The sequence below is a fragment of the Madurella fahalii genome, assembly GCF_045866475.1.
Source record: "Madurella fahalii IFM 68171 DNA, scaffold_4, whole genome shotgun sequence".
Taxonomy (NCBI): domain Eukaryota; kingdom Fungi; phylum Ascomycota; class Sordariomycetes; order Sordariales; genus Madurella; species Madurella fahalii.
Window position 1 is genome coordinate 487,426 of NW_027263974.1, and position 19,180 is coordinate 506,605.

A 19,180-nucleotide genomic window follows, 5' to 3' on the forward strand; every position below is an offset into this window, starting at 1 on the left:
CTACCATCAAGAATGGAAACTTGGAGACTTGATTCAATTGGGTAGACGAGCTGTTCCGTGTCGTTTGGATAGTTGGTGTAGCTGCACCATAGTGTACAGATCCCGGTCGAGGACAATTGCACGCTGGTCTGCTTTGGTGGCATCCAAGATGCTCAGAAGAAAAACTACCACAACCCTTAAGTAAGATATTCCTGTTTAACATGACCAATGCCCAAGTAGTCCACGTAGCGCAAACAAGGAGAGCCCCAGAAAACCGACGGAAAATTTTGCAGCGGGCCGGCCTGGGCAAAGGACGACTCTAACTACAACATGGACGTGCAAAATTTTCCCTACAGGCTCTTGACTTGACGAGGTTAGTTATATCTATGGAGGAGCCGGTTTCAGGCCCCGGAGCTCTGCCGGACTGGATGGCATTTCCATCTTGTCGCTCCCGAGTTCTCCGTGGATCTGAGGCCGCATATCCGCCAAACAGCGAACTTGACGGGAGAATGTCCAAAGATTCAGATGTCATGTGATGACACGACGCATTCGTGGGATTTCAATCTAGTTGGTGAGTTGCACAACATGGATCTGGGCAAACAGAACCCCGATGCTGTGTGGACTCAGTACAAACCGACTCTTACGACACATGTCGTTCCCATCGAGATGATCATGGAGGCTAGCAGTGAGAGTACTGGTGGTGCTCCGATGACTGCTCCCATGGCGGGTTTCGACTCTCGCCATCTGACCATCTTGTTGACCAGAAGAGCTGCCAGCTCCACCTGCTCATACCGGCTCAGTCATCACCAGCCGAGATGCAGATCCCCAACACCGTTCTCCAGTCCAAGACAATCGCATGGCTTCGACCATGTTGCAGATTCAACGCGACTTCCAAGAATATGCAGAGAAGCTCATGAGCAAGCGGTTCCAGATCGGTGGTACGCACCGCGTCCTTCTTTCGATCTCCTCGCGCGCGCGCCTCCTACCTAACACGCAAGCCGTAAAGCTTCTGGCATCCCATTGCAAAGCCTGTCTTGCAACAGCCGATTGCCTTCTACGACTACCGCACTACGAGGGTCGACGCCTTTTCTTCCTAACTACGTTTCGCCCGCCGGCGACTCCAAGATCTCACCCGCTGCGCTTGGTTCACGAGAACCGGGCCAAGAGGGCGGTTGCCAATTCCCACCCTCGAATTGAATGGTATCCGTATCCATCATGGTACCACGTCGTGGGCACGGCCCGGCTGAAAGGTCAGGAGAAATTGTCACGGTGGAGAAAGAGCTGCTCGGTATCCTGCGTGTTGGTGGGGTGGACCCGAACAAGATTGACGCTCTGGTGGGCAAGGTACGGTGGATGAACTGGGTCAAAAAGTGGCCATGCTACTGACTCGAAGAATACAGCCACATTCATTGGGACGTCACGAGAATCTCGCAAGCTTCCCCGCCGACGGTAGATCTTGTCGTAGGACCGGCATCCAGTACAGATACATACCTGGCTGGCCCACCATCCGCGGGACGGACGTCGCAGGGCACAAGATCACAGCGCTTGAGACCGACGACTTCACCCTGGATATTGGCAGTCTCGATGCCTACGATTACTTTGGTGACGGTAGCTTCTACCTTCTTGACGCCCCTGCAGTGGGCGACCAAGTTGGCCGAACCCGGATCGAACTATTGCTGCTCCGCTCAACTTGTAGGCTTTGGCGGCTCGGAGGCGCGGGATACGGACCGAATGGTGACAATTCTCGCTGCCCAGAGGCAAGGTGAATCGAGTTCTCATCGTATTGTAAAAGCTATTCGCCGTGGAGCTGAAGCTGCAAGGAGCCAGTAACAGGCGGATAACGGATGCGCACCCTCCGCAATTACGATTAGATTTTTAGCGACATGTTCGAAGTGATGCAGAATCTCTCTCTCAGAGCAGGTATAGGGTGCGGTCGACGGGTGCTCCTATAAAAATCACCAGGCCAGCTCAAGTGCCTGGCTTGAGCTGCGGAAATGGGCAGTTGCAGGGCGAACGTCCGTTAAGGACGAAATTGATGTCCGTTGATTACAAGAGGCCGACATACCGGGCCGCGATTGGACGGGGGAAGGCCCCGTTACCTGCAAACGGGAGGCGCGTAGCGCCGTCAAGCATTTGGTTGGGATGACAGCTGAAGTTTTTGTCAACTGGCGTCAAATTTTCTCGATTCTTGGGCCGATTTTCCCGCGAACGGGTTTCTATCACCAGAGATATCCCATGTCGCGATTTCATTCGTCCCCGTCCCTCGAGAGCCGACGACCTTGGGCGTTCAAACCCCCCCGCGCACGCGTAAACGCAGATGGCTCATTCCGCTTCATCTCCCTCACCTATCTTTTATCTCTCTCATCGCCATTATTCCATCTGCACATCATGCCTATCGGTGACACACTTCGAAGCCAGTGGCAGAATCCCGCCGATGTACTCTCACTGCTCATGCTAATCGGCGGGGATGTTGTGCAAAAGTCCATCGCGCAGCTCTTCGGGTTTTACCTCCAACCGAGTCCACGGTTTCCCAGAATCTACCTGACCCCTGTCGCTTTCTCGTTTGGGTGGGTCGCCTACGCCTTTGTTTCTCTTATTCTGGCTATTAGCGACAAGCAGCTGATGCCTTCAACGCCCGACACACCCTCGGTCGTCATCAACGCCCGCACCGGCTTCAGCCGCACTAACAATTCGTGGCTCCTCGGGCGCGTCCTTCGCGACCACGAGCTACGCATTGACGCCTGCCCGGGACCCCTTGCCGCCCGCCTCTCGGCCCTGAACGCCGATCGCGCGGAGCTCGAGCATGCTGGTCTGGAACACCACGCGCCCCTGCGGACGTCGCTCCGGATCGACATCTTCACCGATGACGGTGGGCAGGGAACGTTGCCAAGGGTGGACCGCGTCTGGATCCTCGGCTGGGCCACCATTGTGCTGCAGCTCGCCATCGCGGGTCTTCCCTGGGCCCTGTACGGCGACTGGGCGGTCTTCCTGGTCACGGCCGCGGGCACGCTGCTGGCTCTCGCCACCGGAAGTCTCAGGCAGTGGGCCCTCGAGAAGTGGCCCGGCAGACGGCTGAATCCACGCCCACCGAGCGAGGCGCCGGTCATCACGGACCCAGAGACCGGAGCTGGAGCAGGGGCCGCTCATCACCTCCACCCGGGTCCGGTACCAGAGGCCAAGACGGATTCGGCGGGAAAGAAAAAGTGCCAATGCAGGCCCAAACCTGCGACAAAGACTATCTGTCTGACCCGGGGCAACGGTCACCTCAATGTGCTAGTCATCCTGGGTAGTGCCGCGGCATGGGACCTGGAGACGCTGGCGACCGCGCGTTCCGAATCGTGTCCCGAGACGGTGTGGTGTCTCGGGATTATGGCGGCAGCCTGGGTATGTCTTTTGATCAGCGTGGCGGCCCTGGAGGAGAATACATGGTTTCTCGTGGCGGTGGGAGGGCTGGGAATGGTCCAGAATCTCTATGCCTCTTCGGCGCCGCGTTCTCCCGAGAGTATGGGCATCGCCTTGCGCATGGACAAAGGGCGGCCCACCATTATCGGGTCATCAACTTGCGAGTCCAAGTTCTGGTACAAAGGGAGCAGCGCCGACGGGGTGTCAGACGAAACCCTCATGGCCGAGATAAGAGACCCGAGTGAGGTGGTAGGAGTACGCGGGGCTATCCGGGAGCTCGAGAAGACGATTCCTCGCGCCGGGTTTGCATTGATGCCCGTATTCTTCCCTTCTCTGTTCCGAGTTGACCGCGAGCGATACAGGGATGATGCAGAGGCGAGGTTTTGGCAGTTAAAGTTTGAGGGCGGAAACTAATGTCACTTGCGCTGTTTGGTTGAAAAGATTTTCGAGAGATCTCTAGCAAGTAATAACGATACAAAGGGGCAAGCTAGTGAAGATACATGCATCAACGCATGTGCTAGAATTTAGACACGTCTAATAGTTGTAGGGTTCCGCTTTGCGCTTCAGAGAAACCCCCACACCTGAGCCCACGCTGGCAAGCCCCAGAGTTCCTGAGCTTTGCGAAACTTTGCCCGGAATTCCTTCTCATCTAGAAGATATTGGCACACTACTTCTCCTCTCTGATCGTAGTAGTAGATGCTGCTGCCGTGTATCCAAGCAGGTGTGACCTCATCATCATCACGTAAGAAGGTGCCTCGCAAGAATTCACTGATGAGCTCTGCGTCAAGTAGTTCCACGTGTCGGCAGAGCTGCATCACGTTTAGGCCGTAGAGTCTCCAATCATACCGGATCGACATGATGAGCATGTCTCGAAACGTATCTCCGGGCAGTTCAGGTATCGTAGCGAGAGTCGAGGCAGCCCCATAACTCTCGCTCTTATTTCCATCGTCCTCGGTCATGATTCTGTGTAACAACCGAATCACTCGCTCGTTGGCGATGCCACTCAACCCGTCGAAGAATGTTGAGTAACGATAGTCAAGCGAGCCGGGAACATTCAGGCAGTATGCAACGTCCTCGATGAATTCCATCCGGCCTTTCACAGCTTCCAGAGCCTCCAAGCTGCCGAGATTGATTTCTGAGAGCAGCCTGTCGACAATTTGTTGCTCTAGCATCGTCTTTTGCCCGAGGATCGAGCCAATACCTGTAGACTCCTGGGTAGACCCCTGGGATTGGTGATAGTTGCGCAAAACTGACATTGAGTCTAGGAGGCAGTTTATAAATCCCTGGGACCATTCGCAATCAGTGTTAAAGTAGCCGCACTCCCGTAGTAATGGCTCTAGGTAGCCGGAGACCAATCTGTAGTATTCCGGGATATCGATGTAGTAGCCGATCGAGCCGGAACGCTGGTATTCCCACGCCAGGAGGGCCGATTCCTTGCCGTTAAGCTCGCATAGCATACCCGTTAACCAACTAACCGGCTCGTTTTGGATCATGGCTAAAGCATCTGTGTGGTCCTGCAGCGCGTATAATACTTCCCAGGGAAAAGTTCTCAGTGCTTCTTTCAGCGCCAGGCGCGTTTTTTCGTCAGTAAATGTGAGCCGGCTGCGAAGGGTCAAAGCTGCAACCCATCTTACTATCGCACTTGCGTGGTTGAGTGATTTTGCGGCAAGATTTTGCAAGTCTGCTGGCAAGTCTGGTCCGAGATGGTCGGCTACCCCTCGCAGCTCACGATCCCAGATAGGGTCGACCTCGGAAGACCCGGGAACAAGGGCCTTAAACGCTTGCCGGAGCTTCCCTCGCAGCGGATTTAAGATGCTGTGAAGCCCCGGTATCTTCCAAAGCTTGTCGAACCATTCCTTGTCAATCTCTTCATGCCAATAAGCACTCTCGTGTCTCGAAGCCCTGCCTGCCACGGCCGCAACCCAAACCTCCGGGGGCTCGGAAAGAAGGACCTCAATGGCCAGAGAAGGGAGCTCAGGCTGCTCTGACAAAACCTGCATCCAACGAACTGGCTTTGTCTTGGCCACGTGCTCGCTCACAGCGTCGGCTAAACGGATGCCATACTTGAGAAGCACCCACCAGGCATGCTCGTGTTCTTCACAGACCCTGCCGGCGGACCGCCGCAACTCCAGCCACCCAAGAATCCTCAGTGATACAGATTCAGGCAGCTGCTGGACATGCTCCTTTATGATGTACGCCCCTACGCCATACATCGGATTGTCTGCCTCGCATTCCCAATAACCTAGAAGACGTTCGAGGACAGAGAGAGGTAGCGGCGCATACATCTTGGACAGGAATGTAAGAAGCTTGGCAAAGTGACCGCCTTGGTCCCTTTCCATGTGATCAAGAACACGGTGGCAAAATGCCCGAGAAATTGTTGGCCGTTCAGCCATGGCTTTTATAATCCACTCCTCTTCACTTTCTTTCAACAGAGACAGGAATACCTCCTCGGGCAAAGCAGCATCGCTGGATAGGCAGTACCTAAGCCCGGCGAACTGGCTATGGTTGCAGCGCTTTTCGAAGCGGGCCCATTCTAGGAGCTGTAGGTGGGTGCGACGCCGCCAAGCATCATCCACACGACGCTCACACTGGCTCAGGCAATGGGTTAATAGACGTGCGTGTCGGAGTCCCACTAGGTCTCGAGGCTCGCGCTCTAGCAAGCAGAAAAAGTCATCGATGCTGATGCGCTGCGATGGCAGCAGGCCCGCAGCGAATTTCCAAACGGCCCCGTAGTGGCGATTGTACTTGTACGAGCAAAGGTACTCACTCAGGAGGACCGGATCACGTACCAGGTAGTTGGCGGCGAAGAACTCCTGGAAAGTGAGATGAATGAACCGATAGACCTGCTGCTGATGTCGGGCGCCGCGTACTTCGTGTTGCAGAAACGAAAGCTTCGGTAGATTGCTCTCTATCGAGAGCGGTAGCAGCGCGTCCTTCGATTCCAGTTCTTGTATTGCTCTGTCAATGTCGGCATCGGTAAACTCAACGCGGCCCTCTCCCAAGAGCAACGTGGACAGCTTTCCCAGGAGGAGAATTTCGGGTTCCACAACTCTTTCAAGACGCTGCCTGTCTCGTACGGCTTGCACCACGTCTTGCGTTACGGGTTGGCCGTGGTCAAGTTTCCCTAGGTTAGGAATATCCTTCCTCCATAGCTTCTCCACTATGGTCTGGTAGATATCGGTCATTGTTAGCATGTCCGCTTCAACATGTGCATTGCCGTTAGCATCCGGTGTCGCAGCCCGTCTTCGCATTTGGGACTCGGTCCAGCTGAAGCAGAGCATATCCAGATAAATAGGGAGCCGAACCAATTCGCCAGGTATCCGGCCGTTGTTGATATAGTCACTGATTTCGGCGGCAACTTCTCGGTTCGGAACAACATCGTTGTGTTGCAGGTATTCCAGGACCCCTTTGGTGCTGAGTCCAACGGCTTCCAGTTGAAGGTCTATGTCGGCCGCGACCAACGTATCAGCAGCGTAGAATCTTGAGGTTATAATAGCAACGCCATGGCGAAGCAGCCTCAACAGCAGCTCTCGCTTCTCATTTTCCAGACTGATGGCTTCGTCCAAGCCATCCAAGACCAGGAGGATTTTCCGGTCGTACCGCTGATCAAGGATCAAGTCGGCGAGTTTCTTCGCTAGTTTGGCACCATCGCGCTCGAAACCGAAGAATTCGACTAGAAGGAGTTGCTGTAAGCTTGTAGCGTACCGCAGTCTGGCCAGAGATAGCCGTACGACCAAGTCGAAGCTGTTGCGAAGGCCCTCGTCCCAACTGTACTGATTGGCAATCCGTTTGCTCAGAGTGGATTTGCCAACACCAGGTGAACCCCTGATGAAAATCCGCTCGGGTCTGATCGACTTCTTCGCGCCGATCTTCCTCTCGTTGAATAGGTCACGCAATAGCACTACTTCCGTGCTATTATCATCCTCCCGATGGAAGACAAGATCAATGTCGCGTGATCCACTAGGCAGAAGACCGCCAGATATCCTCTTGATCGACCAGCAGTCCGACTTGGCATGGAGGTCAAGGATCTTTCGTATCTCAGGGATAGTAGCCTGCCTTTCCAACTTCTGGTACTCTGGGGAGCGGCGCAACTCCCCAGTTGTCTTGGTGACGACGGCTTCGCAGTAGCGGAGATAAGCAGCATGCGTCATTCCGGAATTAACCCCAGAAGCATATGCCTGCCTGCAGCTCTCGAAACAGGTCTGGAACCGTTCGATGAGGGGTCGGTGGCTCTCCGAAATAGCCTCGAATCGGAGCAAGATCTTGAACAGCGAGCTATAGAGATCTCTGGGGTTGACCTCAATCCTGAGCAAGACGTTGTCCTTGACGATGAACTCGGGAAATGAATTGGACGAGGAACCACTGAGAAGGACTGGGACGATGTGCTGCGACTTTTGGTAGCTCTTCCTGAGCTGGACCAAGGCGAGTTCTGTCAGGACGTGGTGGAATTTGTCTTTCATCTCTTTCGAGAGGCACTTCTGAATGGTCTTGATGCTATCGATCATGCCGTGGTGAAGATCACCGCCTGCTTTGGAGGGGTCGAACCGGCTTTGCACCTCCCGACACGCAGTAACGACGGCTTCCATGTACGCATTGCTATCCTCGTCCTTGATATATTCGCCCAGGAGCTCGGATCCAAAAACCAGCACCCAGTCGGCATGGCGTTTGTCCCACTGCGGTGGGAGCAAGCACATCTGGTTCGCCAAGATGTCATTGCTGGCGTCCAGGATTTCGCGGCCGCGATCGGGCGCCCAACCGTGTGGCGATCTATCGGAATCTATATCGAGGCCCAGCTTCTTGAACCAGGAAATGAATCGCTTAACCGCTTCGGCGCCGGCACGGGAGCCGCGAAAAGCCGGGCTCAAGTTTTCGTGGGCGTACACGGCGAAGAACTTGGACGACGACTGGTGGAGGCCGCATCGGGCCATGGAATCTAGCACCAGGTCCAATGCGCCATCGAGACTCCCTACAAAAAAAAATCGCAGAGCGATCAGCATCGAATTACACGGTGTCCGCTTCACCATACGCGCTGGGATTACCTACTCTGTCCCAAGACATCAGGCTTCTCAAGCTCGGAAGCTGCAGGTACTGCAATTGACATCCTTGGAACTGGCCCCGGTCGCGTCAATTGACGGTCGCAGCGGTTGAGCCTCGACGTTGTATTGCGGTCGGAATGAAATAACGGGATGGCGATTTGGAAGCAGAACGTGATTCAATGTAAGGGTATCTGAGTCTTTGCGCTCCACTCTCCAGCGAAATGGCAACCTGGGATTGAAGGGGGGAATGTTTGACTCCGCAACATTTGTCTCCGTGCCCTCAGGCACGTCTCGCCGATTGCGGCTGCCAGAATTCTCTGGTTAGCGTATACGACCTCCAAGTTGATTGGTTAGCAGCTCTCTCCTTGCCAAGGTGGGGTTAGGAGGGCAGTCCGCTGCCTGCCTATGCTCCCCTTTCTCCTATAAGCCAACTTACTACCAAGAAAAAATAGAAAATATTGCTAAATCAAGCTAGAAGCTTGGGGGGCTATGTCTTAGCCCCTTTCCTAACGACGAACTTGTACAGTCTTCCTTCCGTATCAATCTGGGTTCTTGTCCCTTGATTTTCTTGAACCCCCCTCTACCTAGAGGGGCACACGGTGATGTGCCTCGGTTCTATTCTCGCATTATACTTGTACCGTAGCTCCCTTCCTCTGACAGTGTTAAATCTGCGATGGTACGACGCGAAGACGCCGTGCCTCGTCCTGTGTGCTACCAGCGCTGCGAAACCGGCGTCCGCTCCTGCGTGGGATAATGATTTGAGAAAGCTCTACCTATGGGTTGATTCACGGAAGCTGGTGGTGGGTTTCCTTGGTGCCCAATGCCGATTTAAGCCTAAGCTATGTCTAATTATCGTCATTACAATTCTAATCAAGACGCGGAAACCCAAAGTTAGGGTTACTCCAAATCTGCGTGTTTGAGCTGCTGCCTGGCGAAAAGGCCTGGCATATTGGGGCAGCGTGCTGTCTCATGGCCTCCCCACGCACAGTTTCCCTTTCCCTCTGCGGGCATTGTAAATCGCCGTCAACAAAACTCGCGAGAGATGAGAGAGTAGATCAGGAAACTTCAGGAAACGGGCTCTATATTGCCAAAGTATTGAGTTGTAGTTTTGCTGAATTGACAGTCGCTAGAAGGAATCTTTAAGGGGCTCTTTCTTCTAGACTGCTAAGGTGCCCTCCAAAGACACTATGTCCAGCGTCTACCTCAATAGACGATCCATGATTACTATTCCTGGGATGTGAAATGCTAGACGTAGTTCTTGGGTTCTCAGTGGCGGCTGGTCTTAGATTCCGACGTTGGCGCTATCGCCAAAGGGTTCCTGAGATTGTTGACATGTGATGTTGCTATACAGAAAAGGGTCTAGAGAAAATGGGTGAAGATGTTGCAGTAAGGAGGAAGAGATAGCAAAGGTGCTGAGGCAAGGAAGGAAGAGAAGGAAGAGACGAGGTGAAGGCGAACTAGCAGGGGCATCGTGACGCGACTGCCCTAGGTAGCGGAACTGTGGCGGACGAACATGCCTCTCTGGTATGCCTCCCCTCCGCTGGAAGGGCGGAGCCTCCTTCTCGAGCATAGTTTTTCAACCCTGTGCGACGGGATATGGTGATTTGTATGCAAGCGAAATCGGTAGGCAGTGAGAGTTGAATTCAATTTGGGAAAGCGGTCCAACATTCGATGTCTGAGAATGCACACTGTGGGGTTGTGGATTGACCGCCGTGTTGGGCGGCGTCTGCCTGCCAAAAACAGCGGCATTTCCACGCGGAGTCACATACTAGGAGTAATATCCATCTATTACCGATTAATTACCCCATCGATGGGGTGGGTACAGCAGCGTCATCCCAGTCTCGATGAAACCCCTGACTTTGCACACCACTTCGTCGCCCTGGCCGTGATTGCGTACCATGTCCCACACCCGCGCGACGCCGCCCAGCAGGAAGTCGGCGGGGAACCATTTCTCGTTGGTCGTCTTCAGCCCGTGCCTCCCGATCAAGAGCGGCGTGAAGCGCGAAGGGGCAGCTCTCGAATTGTCGGTTGCCCTCGGGTCCAGGTCGAAGGTGTCGGTCGCGAACCACCACGCCGAATCGCCGCAGAAGGTAGGCGTTGCCGTCGCGTATTCCTCGCGTCTTAAGTTCCATGTTATGTTAAGTGGGTCGTCCCCGTTTCTCGAAGTGACGACGTTCAGGACCGTTTCGCCCTTGCTCCCCTTTGCAATCTCGAGGCTGATGCACAGTGTCTGGTTGTAGGTAGGACTTTGGTACCTGGTGTATGTTCTATAAAAAGAGAAAGCCATGGCGGTTACCATCTACTGTCCGAGCTGCGACTTATGGGGTTGGTACGTATATAGGTCGCAGAACTCACATTTCCGCGTGGGTTGGCCCAAGTCTCTCTATCCGGAGTACGAGCGTGTCAGTCGCATTAAGGACTGTTAAAATGAAAGTGGACAAAAATCAGCAACGCTGAACCGCAATTCCTGGACGCGTGTTGACCCACCCATTTTATGGTGGTAAGTTGGAGCCCGCTGCGGAGCAAAGTATGGGTAGAAATGAAGCCAAGGCCTTGCAGTGTCATTTGTCGCGTCCGAAAACCATGTCGAGATGTAGGCGCTTAGGCGAGTCGAGCAATCGTCTCCGCAACAGAGAGCAATACCATGGTTTATTTCAGGATAAACCTTGGCGTCGCTTGGCCAACCAAAGACCTGAGGAACGGTCAAGGTTGCTTCAACCGTAGAGAAGTTGCCCAGATCTGGGAAGTCGGACGCGTGTATGCTTATCCCGCACAGGTCATTGCGGGTACGGGCTTGTACAGTTATGGAAGAAGTGATTGTCAGGAGGAGAACGGATCTGATGAGTTGAGCCAGAATGTGTAGAAAATCCATGTTATTGGTAGAGGCAAGCCGCACTGCTCGCCGTGGTGGCAGAGCAAGAGGATAGAGACACCGGAAGATATTGAATGGTTCTTACAGAGCGGGCTTGCGTAAGATCTGGTGCTTATATTCCGGTGACGGCGAGTCTATGGGGTGCTGTTGGTTTATTTCTGAGCAGCAGGCACTGACGAAGTAGGCGAGGTGGCGATGGAGATAAAGGGCGGTAGGCATCCATTCCTGGAAAACACGAACAGCCACATGTATGTCCTTAAACAACGCGGGAACTAGACCAGATAAAGGCTGAATACTACGTATTAGAACCATTTATGACTTCTTGACGTAGTCAAAAAGGCAATGGCGGCGTGGGGGCTGCCCGGCTATCTCTCATACGGATACGTTAAAAGGAAAGACTGTTCTTGTCCGTCCCAGCTAGGAACGCGGCTTTTACGTAACTTCTTTACCTAGGAATAGATAGTGAGCAAGTTTTTCTGCTCTGAATTGCATAGAGCGAACTCTCTTGTCACGTTTCAGCAATTCCCGTGATGGCGTGCTCCTTGGTTCAATTCTGTTAAAGAGATTTTGATCCAGTCAACTTTCAAAGCAATAGTGATTTCCCATTACAACCAACAAAGCCCGTAATTACAGTTGAATTTTCCCCCAGGATAATACCCTAACCTCCCATTAGTGCGTCGCAATCTCCCTCACGCTCTCCCTATGCACTTTCGCCAACCATGTCTTCGCCATGAACGCTCTGATCTTCTTCCCCCATAGCATAAACACCACCAGCGCCAGGTTATTCGCTAGTAGGACTGCACAAAAAACACCGGCGATCATGACGGCATACCCATGCTGCATAACCCAGTTCAGCAGATCCAGGCCCATGCCAAACGAGATGGCCTGCTTGCCCAGATTCATGGCAATCAGCATCTCGCTGATGTTGGAGGTGTAACTGTCAATGGCGTACGCGAGCGTGAAGGTGAAATAGAAGTAGCTCGCAAAGTTGTTCATAACCACCCCGGCAAAGTACGCCACCCAGTGCAGGTTTCTTTCCGCGGCGAAGCCAAACACGATGAGCCCCGCCGGGGAGAGGAGCATGACGGGCAGCATGACGCCCAGGCGCATCTCGGCTTCGCGGATGCCATTGTTCTTGCGCGTTAACCGGGCAGCAAGGCGGTCTGAGGTGGTGGTGAAGGGGATGGCGAAGAGGTAGCCTAGGAAGGAGGCGACTGCGATCAGGCCCGAGTCGGTTGGGGACCAGTTGTAGGGCGGCGCTGTGATCTTGATGGGGAAGATGTAGTTGAAAGTAAGGGCGCCGAGGCCAATGTAGATACCTAGTGAGGGTTGTTAGTCTAGGAAAAGAGAAGGAGGTTGGCTGATTCTCGCGTGAGACCTACCATACGTCGTAATGACCCACAGCACATGCGGCACGAGGAAGTAGGTGAAGGACCTCGCCATCATCATGAAGAAGTCGGAGTCTTTTTCCCAGACGCCCCAGAACTTCAACGTCTGGAGGAAGGTCTTGCGCGGTGGGATGGCGCCAGTGTCGGATGAGCCCTCGGCGACTGTGATGGAATTTTTCTCGCCTTCCGGCGAGCTCGCCTCCCCATTGATAGACTCGGCCGACGACTTACGGTGGTAGAGAGTCTCCTCCACCACGAAGAAGGCCAATATAAACAGGGCGCAAGCGAAGGCGAATTCGACGTAGAAGAATAGACGCCAGGAGTAACCGCCTGCCAACATATAACCCGCATACAGTGGCCCGGTGGCACCAAAGCAGAGACACACTTTTGGGAGTCAGTACTACTGTCAGGGATCCCAGGCTCCGGCAATATAAGGCTGCATCACACACCGGTATAATACCCGAGCCGCTTCCCGCGCTCGTGCAAGAAAAAGATATCGTTGACCAGCTGGACAGGCAGCGCCTCGCACACAGATGATCCGAAACAGTGAATCACCCTGGCCACCATCAGCCCGGTATAAGTCGTTACTTGCGAGCAGGCAAGCAGACCGGCGCAATACTACGGTGTCTATTAGCAGCGCTACGGGTCTTGGGGAGCCTATACCATCCATCGGCTTACGGTAATTAAAGATGCCAGCATGATCGGGCGGCGGCCAAACTTGTGATATGCGGGTACCAAAAGGAGAGATCCTGGGCATTCTCGTTAGGGTTTCTTCCCGGCCCCCCTCGCCCCTAACAAAACTTACCAAAACCAAATGCGAGGTTTGCATAACTGACAAGGTTGCTTGCTTCATTCGGCGTGATCTGGAACTCCTCGGCGTAGATACTAATATACACTGAGGGGCCGAGTAGCGCCGAGTTGCTGAGGAACGAGTACAGAGAGCAGACGAGGAGGATTAGGCTTTTTCGGGTGTTGGACCACTGCAGCAACGACAGGTCAGAATTGAAGTTACGGAAACGGGGCGTCTGCGTGCCGACTGCGCACCTGTAAGGGATCGTTCGGGTCTTCTGCCGGCACGGGATAGAGAGCTTGTCCATACGCACTGTCGTCACCCTCTGGGTGTTATGTGTCAACAAACTTTCCAGCTGGCGAAGCGCGCAATGGATGTATAGTAATTAACCCACCTTTGACGGTCAGGTCTACGGTCCCCGGAATTTCCCCTTCTTTGGCATGGCTGTTGACAAATAAAATGCATCAGCTATTGAGCTCCAGGGCCGTCAATGCGACACCATAAGGTGCCCCATACCTATGCACTAAGTGCCTGCCTCGGCTCTCCTCGTTTCTCATGGTCCGGATCGTGGTTAAGAGGTCCTTTGGTGGTCCAAAGCTCGAACTCAGTTAGATACCAGGATTCGATGCCCCGGTGAGGGTAGAAGATGGGGAGAGCAAGAAGAAAAAAAAAAAAAGAAACAGAACAACGAGGTCCATATGTGAATGCTCCCACCCTGTTTATACCACAAGGCCATCAGTGCGGTGCTGCAGACGCAGGGGTCCTGGTAATGTATCATCGGCCGGCTGGTTTAGCTGGTAGCGATGCAAAATCGGGGAGGAGAGTGGAGGTCGATCCGGCACTTGCTTGGCTCTCGGAGGGGCTAAAGTTGTTCTGGACAAGCTCAGCAGTACACAATCCTGGGATTTGGGGTAACAGGCGTTTCTCTTGCGGAGAAGGCCTGCCATATCCTAGCCGAACTAAGAATAGCCTACCACATTCTCGCGTGTCGACCAGCGAGACGGGTTCCAGCTTGGTTCGAGAACTGTCTGTTCGGATACCCTGATCCGTGGTAGGTCTGGGCCAGTGGCAGGGCAACATTCAGGACCAAGAAGAATGATGGCACAGCTCGGGAGGCAATTGGCTTCCCGGTGTCCGTTTCTGAGGGAAACCTAACGGCCCGCCCCTCCTCTCCCCACGTAAAGGCGAGTCAGCTTTGACCAGAAGCACTCCACTGCGAGGTTGTCGATGCTACGGTTCCTACCGTGACATGGCGTAGCTGTTTGCATGACTGCGGAACAGAGCTTTCAACCTCCTTATTTGCCACGGGGCGAGGTTTTGCCTATCGGTCGTAGCTGCGCACATGGTTGTCCAATTGACGAGGATTGCATCGAGAGATGAGTTCGACGCAAACGCCACATCAGTTTTGGTCTTCCGGCGCACACGCCATGGGTCAAACGCGGTTTCGTCTCACTAAGCGTATCGCTCGTAGCGGTGTAACCGTCACACGACATGGGGGACACGGCATGGATTTCTTGTGCGCTCTGGCCGTGCACTCGTGTGCCGGTCGAGCGGTTCGATAAATTACGGCAGCCAGAAATGCCGAGTTGGCGCAAGTTGCGCAACCCGGAAAAGTTGGAGAAATGAGGGGGTTTGTAGCTCAGCTTGGTCAGCCGGCCCAGCATGACAAGCGACCGACCGTTCATCTGGGTTCCGGGCCAAACCAGTTTTGAGACAGCGGAGAGGGGACGCTTTCCGAGCGTCAGAGCGGGCGCTCTTACTGTACATACCTCAGATGGTGGAAAGCAGTTCTGTCGCCAGGCCATGGAATCGGATGATGGGGATATTGTAGGAGAAATGCGTGGAGAAAGACGACGTGAAATCCGGAGCATTGCTCCATCAGTTGGGGGGGGGGGAGAGGAGGGGAGGAGTGGCGGGACAGTGCAGTAGGAATGGAGCCTTGGTACTGTATGTTAAACAAAATGTATTCAGAACACGACTTACTGCACAAATTCTTGGTAGCCAGGCTCATTGCACATGGGAGCATGCAAACTACTCAGGTTAAAGCACCGATCGAAATGCGGAACAGAAAGTTAGGTACTTGGGCATAAACAAACGCAGGTACTGTGCCTGAATTGGTTGAGCTTACTGATCTCGGCAGGTTGGTGCTCGTTCAGCAGAATATGTGGTCCCGAAAATTGCAGATGTTTCTTCCATTGTCAAACCTCAACGTCTCGGATCGCCGCGTGGCTCCCAAGCTCTATGGACTCGGGTTCTGTTGATAAACTCTTCTTACCTTGCACCTTGAGCCTGAGCGGCACATGGCGCAGCCATTTTGTGCCAATGTGATCCACACGCTGCGTTGCGCTGCAGCACCTCTACGCTACAGCCGACCCTCCCATCCCCGCCTCTCCCGCCGTCCCCCCGTGCTTCCGGAAAGAATAAGGGTCGGCCCCGCCGAAATGTTTAAGTATCACAAGAGAATCCATCCATCCACGCCCATACTTTGCGTCACCCACCGCTGCGTCCGATTGTCAACTGGTTGGTAGGTTCCACATAAAATGCGAACCAGCCCGGCTGCTTGTTACAAGCCTCTCGATTTATTGCTCTCCGTAAACTGGTCCGAGTCATCGTGGTCCACCTTTATCTCCTGCGCAGCCGCCACCGCCGACTCCGGAGCAACAAAAACCACCCGGGTGCCCACCGTTTTCACCCACTCATCCGTCGACTGCCTGACGGCGGCTGCTTCACCGGGCCAGAGAAACGCGCCGAGGATCCTGCCGGACGACGTCGCGTCCAGCAGCCACCGCATCCTTGACGTGCCCGTCCTGCCCAGCACTAGCAACACCACCCACGTGACCATGACAATGGCCGTCAACGTCAGCACGACGATGGCCGGCACCACGTAGGGCAAGCGGTAGCGCATGTAGCGGTAGTACACGGTCACCGGAACGAGGTCATCGGCGGCGTCGTCGGCGGCGGCGCGCTTCCGGCTGCGAGGGAGCGCGGAGGTTGTTATGGGGTCGTCTAAGCCCCAGCCCTTGGTGCCGACAACCGAGTTCGCGGCGATGTCGGTCCAGACGAGCTTGATGATGGCCGCGGCGCCCTCGGCGCTGACCGAGAGCTCTTTCCATTTCGTGTAGAGCGCGAGGCCCGTCATGCCCGAGTAGTCGGCATAGCCGGCGTAGCCCACAGACCCCGGGCGCGCGATGGCGAAGGCGTTGTGCAGCGCTTGGACGTGGAAGTCGACACCCGGCAGGTTCTGCCCGCGGTTGGAGAGGATGTAGTCGTTGCCCTCGAGGATCGAATGCGCGTTGACGATGCCCGGCAGCCGGAGGTCTTCCTGGCGCACCGTCGATAGATTGGCTGCCAGCGATGATACGGCCGCACTTGCGTTGGAAGGCCCCAGCAAACCCCAGAGCGGTTGCGCGTCCATGAGGCGCGTGCCGTTCATATTCTCGACGGCCCAGAGCGGTATGTTTGCCGGCGAGTAGGTCTTGCGTTCTGCGGCCGTGACCTTGAGGTCCGCGAGGCCAGTGCCGTTGTAGCGGAAGGTGACTGTACGGACCGTGGCTCGGACAGATGCGGCGCAGCTGTAGACGGGAACACTCCATTGCGACCCGGGTTGGGGGCTCAATTCCGATCCTCCGTCGGTCCGGCGAGCAGCGCCGTATACCAGACCGCACCCGACAAGGCTGCTGTTGATGTTTGCAGGGTTAGAATGGCTGCCACCGGCGCAGATTTCGGCTGTAATACGAGTCAGCTATGATCACGCATTGTGGGTCTCTCGGAAAGAAAGGGAGAGTGCGGCTGCATACAGACGAGGTTGAAGTGCGCCACGCTGATCCCGAACGGGTTCTCCCTCGACGCCGACGCGTTACGGGGAGGGCTGCCGGGCAGCTCCAAATACTCCCCAAAATGCAGGCTAGATCGGATGGCTTGGTACTCGACAACGAAGCCGCTCCTGCTGCCATCGACACCGGCATCCGACGAGTTGCTCCTGAAGGCCATTCCAGGGGTGACATCCCACCGTGTTATATTCGTGGGGTCCGAGCCTGTGGCGTTAAAATAAGCTAACGTCAGGAAGTTGTTTGCCCAGGCAGCCTTGTATGCCCTTTCCCTCAGATCGAGGGGTCCCTGTCCATTTCCGTACTCGGGAATCGTAAGATCTGGGCTTGTGCGAGGCAGTTCGGAGAAGCCCCCACGATCCGTGAGAGCCAGATCCCTTATGGTGAGTCGAGATGTGTTGTTCTGCGTGAGGTGGAAGTCGAAGGTGACGTTCAAGTCGACGCACTGCGAGTCTGGCTCGATGAAGAGGATATCCTCGCTCCATGTGCTGCCATGCTCGTGGACGGGAAGCGGCACGGTATGGTTGCGAAAGCCAATACCGCCGTTCTGGGCGTCGACGATGAGGCCCTCGACCAGATGTATGCCTGGGTCCAAGACGACGATGCCGATCTGGCGGTATCCAGATTTAATGTACCACCCCAGGTTGCCGGCGGCATCCGACGCATTGACTTGGGTCCGCCACTGGATGTCAAAGATATTGGACACCGACCGGCTCACGCGGTTGGCGCCATCACTGAGCATGGACCTCCAACCGTCCGGAATGGACCGGTCGTATACAACATCGGTACATCTCTCAAGAAGGCCCTGTTGAACGCAGGTTTTATTTACCGAGGATCCAGGGCAGGCCTCGTCGCCGCAGTTTCTGGTAAAAGGCGCCGCCATCCGAGGGGGCGTCCCGTAGCCGAAAGCCGAGTCGTCACGCACGAATCGAAACTCCTCGAGCTGCGGGCCGTCTGCTGGCTCAACCGCCTGATACAATCCAAGCGGGGTGACAATAGCCGCTACCGAAACCAACACGATGGTCGTCGTTTGCAGCAGGAGGCCATTGCTGACGCGTCGCCGGACGCCATGCCGTGCTGCTGCGTCAGTCTGAAGAAAGGTTGGCCATAAAGAGGACTGGAGAGCGCGGCCGAGGACCGACCAGGTGACGACAGTGTTCTCCTCGCCGACAAATCCAATCAATATGGCCGGAAAGACGAGGGCCAGCAACACTTGCACTTTTTACCGGACGCCTCCTGTCAGTACAAGGCACGGTTACACTGCATTGTGATTGTGAACCTGAAGATGACGTACATATGAAAACGCCTGCCGCAATGAGACCGGACACCTCCCCAATGGAAAGATCGCCCATTTTGCATCGAAAGGTACCGCTTGGTGTCACGCACAAACGCTTCCCCCGTCGGGGGCTGGTCTCTAAAAGGCTCAAGCCAAGGTTACATCGGGGGACAACCAATGACCGTCAAGGCTAAATCCTCCTGCCGCCAAAGTTGCTCCGTCTTACTGACTTTTCGCGGCGCATATTGCACAAGACTTGGCTCAGTATAACACTTGCCGGGATGCCTGAGATAAAATCCCGGAGTCACTAGCGATGGGTCGAAGTCAAAGCCAAGAAGCAAGCAAGGTCAAGTCAGACAAGCTTAGCCCAGACAGCTGGTTAGAGTACAGAGCAGCCACTGACCTGGGTGATCAATAGAACCAAAGAGATGAACAATGACGGAAATTTCTCAGCGAGTTAAAAGAATGTCATCCGTATCTGGCTCGTGCTACTCGATCGAGACTGGTGCAGCCAGCTCGACTTGCGAAAGGTAATCATGGTATGACGGCGAATAGTGGTTCAAACTCACAATTACTCCTCTGGCTTAGTACACTGAACCAGAGCTCTCGC

General features: G+C 54.7%; 6 protein-coding genes across 6 annotated transcripts; 2 read left to right on the forward strand and 4 right to left on the reverse strand.

Annotated features, from left to right (window-relative positions):
* Nucleotides 1-835: 835 nt before the first annotated feature.
* On the forward strand, nucleotides 836-1,745 carry MFIFM68171_07147 (uncharacterized protein; the record flags this gene model as incomplete). Its single annotated transcript, XM_071062567.1, has 3 exons — nucleotides 836-917; nucleotides 1,235-1,323; nucleotides 1,380-1,745. The coding sequence occupies 3 exons, from the start codon at nucleotides 836-838 to the stop codon at nucleotides 1,743-1,745; spliced, it is 537 nt and encodes a 178-aa protein (XP_070918668.1).
* Nucleotides 1,746-2,367: 622 nt separating this feature from the next.
* Nucleotides 2,368-3,795, forward strand: MFIFM68171_07148 (uncharacterized protein; the record flags this gene model as incomplete). Its single annotated transcript, XM_071062568.1, has 1 exon — nucleotides 2,368-3,795. One exon carries the CDS (start codon nucleotides 2,368-2,370, stop codon nucleotides 3,793-3,795), a length of 1,428 nt encoding a protein of 475 aa, XP_070918669.1.
* Nucleotides 3,796-3,944: 149 nt separating this feature from the next.
* On the reverse strand, nucleotides 3,945-8,482 carry MFIFM68171_07149 (uncharacterized protein; the record flags this gene model as incomplete). The annotated part of the gene is made up of 2 exons (XM_071062569.1): nucleotides 3,945-8,347; nucleotides 8,425-8,482. 2 exons carry the CDS (start codon nucleotides 8,480-8,482, stop codon nucleotides 3,945-3,947), a joined length of 4,461 nt encoding a protein of 1,486 aa, XP_070918670.1.
* Nucleotides 8,483-10,212: 1,730 nt separating this feature from the next.
* MFIFM68171_07150 (uncharacterized protein) lies at nucleotides 10,213-10,908 on the reverse strand (the record flags this gene model as incomplete). The annotated part of the gene is made up of 3 exons (XM_071062570.1): nucleotides 10,213-10,684; nucleotides 10,773-10,836; nucleotides 10,905-10,908. The coding sequence occupies 3 exons, from the start codon at nucleotides 10,906-10,908 to the stop codon at nucleotides 10,213-10,215; spliced, it is 540 nt and encodes a 179-aa protein (XP_070918671.1).
* A 1,050-nt stretch (nucleotides 10,909-11,958) lies between these two features.
* Nucleotides 11,959-14,024, reverse strand: MFIFM68171_07151 (Serine/threonine kinase 16; the record flags this gene model as incomplete). Its single annotated transcript, XM_071062571.1, has 8 exons — nucleotides 11,959-12,608; nucleotides 12,672-13,061; nucleotides 13,127-13,295; nucleotides 13,356-13,426; nucleotides 13,483-13,657; nucleotides 13,722-13,792; nucleotides 13,862-13,911; nucleotides 13,984-14,024. The coding sequence occupies 8 exons, from the start codon at nucleotides 14,022-14,024 to the stop codon at nucleotides 11,959-11,961; spliced, it is 1,617 nt and encodes a 538-aa protein (XP_070918672.1).
* Nucleotides 14,025-16,030: 2,006 nt separating this feature from the next.
* MFIFM68171_07152 (Peptidase A1 domain-containing protein) lies at nucleotides 16,031-18,646 on the reverse strand (the record flags this gene model as incomplete). The annotated part of the gene is made up of 3 exons (XM_071062572.1): nucleotides 16,031-17,193; nucleotides 17,265-18,512; nucleotides 18,589-18,646. The coding sequence occupies 3 exons, from the start codon at nucleotides 18,644-18,646 to the stop codon at nucleotides 16,031-16,033; spliced, it is 2,469 nt and encodes an 822-aa protein (XP_070918673.1).
* Between the last annotated feature and the right edge of the window lie 534 nt (nucleotides 18,647-19,180).